This window comes from Acanthisitta chloris, unplaced genomic scaffold, assembly GCF_000695815.1.
Source record: "Acanthisitta chloris isolate BGI_N310 unplaced genomic scaffold, ASM69581v1 scaffold5084, whole genome shotgun sequence".
NCBI lineage: Eukaryota > Metazoa > Chordata > Aves > Passeriformes > Acanthisittidae > Acanthisitta > Acanthisitta chloris.
Window position 1 is genome coordinate 16457 of NW_008670863.1, and position 4092 is coordinate 20548.

The 4092-nt window shown below is 55.3% G+C and overlaps 1 protein-coding gene across 1 annotated transcript in view; it reads left to right on the forward strand.

The window, feature by feature from the left end:
- CCNI (cyclin I) overlaps nt 1–4092 on the forward strand; it is an 8465-nt gene that overhangs the window by 3626 nt on the left and 747 nt on the right. The window contains exons 2-5 of the mRNA XM_009073848.1: nt 309–443; nt 2612–2686; nt 2848–2988; nt 3718–3948. Coding sequence (XP_009072096.1) covers nt 309–443; nt 2612–2686; nt 2848–2988; nt 3718–3948 — 582 coding nt within the window. The remainder of the gene's footprint in view (nt 1–308; nt 444–2611; nt 2687–2847; nt 2989–3717; nt 3949–4092) is intronic.

Here is a 4092-nt window from a genome sequence, read left to right on the forward strand (position 1 = left end):
AGGAGGTTAAAAAGGTAATCTCTGGGAGCTAAGCTGGAGCTGAGCCTGGCACTGCCTGACAAACTACGACATCCTTCCCCTCTTCTCCACCATACAGTGACACCGGGGTGAGGTTTGGGGTTGCTGTAAGGAGAGTTGTCTTTTCAGAGCAGGTTTTTGGGATGGGCTAAGCAGCTGCAGGCACAAAGCAGTGACTGGGGCTGGCTGAAGGTCTCCCTTTGCCAAAGGAAGCTTTGTTTGCATGCTGAGTGACTCCCGTGCAGCAAACCTGTGGTGTGTGAGAACGGTTTTGTTTTTGTCTCCCGCAGGACGTAGCCATTTCTCCAAAGCAGAGGGATGAGGTCATCCAGTGGCTGGCCAAGCTCAAATACCAGTTCCACCTTTACCCAGAGACACTCGCCCTGGCCATCAGCCTCTTGGACAGGTTTTTAGCTGCAGTAAAGGTAAACATTTGCAGAGCCACAGACCCCCCCACTGCTGTCTGAGTGCCGTAGCTGGATGGAAACACGTCCGTCCCCCTGGTGCTCACAGCCCATCCCTGCTCACACGTGCACGGGCTGGCACCTGCCCTGCCCCTCGAGAGACAATCCCTGCCTTACCCAGCAAGGCAAGGGCAGTGCCCACACCTCCCAGTACAGCCTGAGGCCCAGAGTGTCAGGGAGGGCACTGCTCACCTCTGTTTCCGCGGTGTTTGAACTGCATCCATCCTCTTTGTACCATCTGGAATTGCCAGGAGCACCTGCTAGCAGGGACCTAGCTGGGAAAAGCATCTCTGAGGAGAGTTTGAGCCTGGGAGGCAGGCTAGTGCAGGGAAACAGGGAACAACAAGTGGGGAAGCAGATAGAACCAGAGGCAATTGCTCTGGGGGAGCAACCTGCTCCACAGCCAGTGTGGCCTCACATTTCCACACTGCTGTGTGAAGGCCAGAGGTGAGCAGGCACACGTGTGAGCTGTCCCAGCACCAGCTGTGCCTGCTGCTCTGCTGGGCCCAGTGGGGAACACACAAGCCCCTTTGCTTTTAAGGCTGTTCCACCACAGAAACTGCTTAAAAAGGGGGAAAATCAGCATTTGGGCTACCTGCAAGTGGGACCTGCTGCTGCTCTGGCCCTGTTGGGCTGTGGTTTGCATCTGCCACGGGAGTGAACAAACTGTGGTCCAGCCTGGAATCCCTGGCCTGGAGCTGTGACGTCAGGCTTGGGATGGTTATCTCTTATCATGTTTGCTCAGTTCCATTCCGTGCTCAGCAAATCCACAGTCTCATCTGCACGTGTCTCCCCTCCCAGCAATATCCCTTAGGAGAGGGAAGCAGAGGGACATGCCTGTGCCCTTGACTGAGTCTGGTACAACAAAAGTGACATAGTTCATTATCACACCCTTTAAATGTCAATAAATATTGACCAGTTTTCATACAAGCCATGGAAGTTCTCATTTTTAAGGAGATCCCAAAGTAGCTGATTTACTGAGATGGGAAAGATTTAGATCCCTCAGCAGCCAATGCCCTTGAGGATAGTTTGTCTTACAATGAGTTGAAGCAGTGAAGGAGTCTGTACAGGAAGAATGGGAGTATGAGTGAGGAGCCCACTGCAAGCTTTGGAAGCACAGAAAGGGGAAAGGTGCTTTGCCTGAGGGAGCAGCAGGGCTGTGTGCTCCCTCCCCAGTGTTCCTCTCCCGTAAGGCTGTCACTCCTCTGAGGCAGCTGAACTGGTTTTCACCAGGCACTACCATGAGGGATTTTATCAGGAAGACCACCAGTCCCTTCCCTTCCCTGGGAACATGGTTTGGGATTGCTGGGACTGTTCCCCACAGCCATCTCAGTGCAGAGCACTCAGCCCTCAGCAGAGACAGTGCCAGTCCTGCCCTAAGGGAATTCATTCTCTTGGACACCTGATGCACAAGTGCAGGTTGTGAGTGGAGTTTTGGGTTTGGCTTACCTGTACCAGGAGCTGCTGGAGCTGGGGCATGACTCTGCAGCTGTGCCAAGGCTCAGGAACAGCATCTCCTTCCCAGCCCCTGCCCACTGTGGAGGTGGCCACGTGTCTGGTGGTTGTGTAACCGACAGTGCCAGTGAAGCCCTTTGTCAAGGTGGTCACACAGACAAAGCTCTTAAAAAAATCCTCCTTTCCCCTCCAAATTCCACTTACCTTGCCTAAACCATCTCCCTGTGGAAGGGACCAGCTCTCACTAATCCCTGGGCCACAGTTTGGGGAATTGGAGTGTGAAACTGGATGGTGTTTTTCTGAGTGTTTTAAGCCTTGTCCAATTCCTTCCTTCCCTGCCCCATATGGCCCACAGCAGCACTCAGGGCAGAGCTGTGCTGCAGCAGGTGGAGTGGCAATGCTTTTCTGGGAAGGGCAGCCTGGCCCTGTGGATTTTCTCTCTCCCATTTGTGCTGCAGCACCTAAACCTGAGCTCTTCCCATTCTTCCTGTTCCAAGCACGGAGCTGGCAGTGCTGCTGTGCCTGATGCCATGGAGCAGGGATTAGCACTGCCAGGGTATGGTTAGAGGTCAGCCTGCTGAGCCAGTAGGACCCTGGGGCTTGGGATGTCCAACCACAAAGATCAGGGCATTGTTCCTGCATCACACTGACACAGAGGCTCTTCTGCCCCACAGGCCCGTCCAAAATACCTGAACTGTATTGCAATCAGCTGCTTCTTCCTCGCTGCAAAGACCATTGAGGAAGATGAGGTAACTGTTCCCCCTACCTTGGCACTGGTGGGATATGTGCCCTGCACTCCTGCCTCTGCCTGCACACAGTGGCTGACACATACCAGGGCAGGAGTGAAGCGTTTGGTGTGATGTCTCTAACATTGATTCTCCTGTTTCTTTTTCTGCCTTGGCTGTTGCAGAGGATTCCAGTACTGAAAGTGTTGGCTCGGGATAGCTTTTGTGGTTGTTCTCCAGCTGAAATTCGCAGAATGGAGAAGATCATCCTGGATAAGCTGAACTGGGATCTCCACATGGCAACGCCACTGGATTTCCTTCATATTGTAAGTAACGATGTCCTTCCTGGTGTCCATCAGTGTAAATAACACTGAGGAGACCGAGACAAAAGTTCTGTCTGAGGGGAGCAAAGGCCTCGGGATGTGTTTGTAATTCCTCCATACAAGCAGTTTCTGAAAGCAGCAGCCCTGCCAGAGTTTCACAGCAGACCTGGGACCCTTGGAGTGCAATTTCCAAAGCATGGACCTGCCATCTGCCCCTCTGAGCTGCGTTAAGCCACACACAGGCTCACAGCTCCTGAAAATCCTGCCCTAACTCCTCACAGCCAGTGGGTTGGCACAAAGCTGAATGCCAGGCAGCATGGAAACAGGGAGTGCAGCCATGGAGAAAGCCCCGAGGCTGAGCCAGGCACAGCCAGGGAGCCAGATCCATGCATGGGATGAGACAAAGAGGCATCCTTAGGTTCTCTGTGGCATTTTATCCTCTCTCCTTGCCCGAGGAGGTTTTGCCAAGGCCCTGGCACGGCCACACCTGTGCTGCTGAGAGAGAAGGGTGGCAGGGCATGGCCTGGTCCCCAGGCAGATGGCAGCTCCCACCAGAACAGCTGCACCAAGCTTTGGTGGGGTCAGCACGTCGGGTTCTTCCCCACGGCCTGGAAATTGCCTCCAAGGTGAAACTGGAGGATCCCTGTATGCCCGAGCCCTCTCGCATGCCGTTCCCAAGGGACTCCATGGCTTGGCCCGTGCCACAGCTGCCTCCTGTGCTTGTCTCCCCAGTTCCACGCGGTCGCGGTGTCCAACAGGCCGCAGCTCCTGACCGTCCTGCCCACGCTCAGCCCCTCGCAGCACGTGGCGGCGCTCACCAAGCAGCTGCTGCACTGCATGGCCTGCTACCAGCTGCTGCAGTTCAAGGGCTCCATGCTGGCGCTGGCCATCGTCAGCCTGGAGCTGGAGAAGCTGCTCCCCGACTGGCTGGCTCTCATCATCGAGCTGCTCCAGAAGGCACAGGTGAGGGGGCTGGCACTGGTGGGACTGGGATCGCACCCCGCTCGGGGATCCAGGGCGGCCTGCTGGCACAGTGCTGCCAACTCTCAATCCTCACCACATCCAGTGGGTGGCTAAGCGGGAGCTGTGTGTCCTGCTGCACCAGGG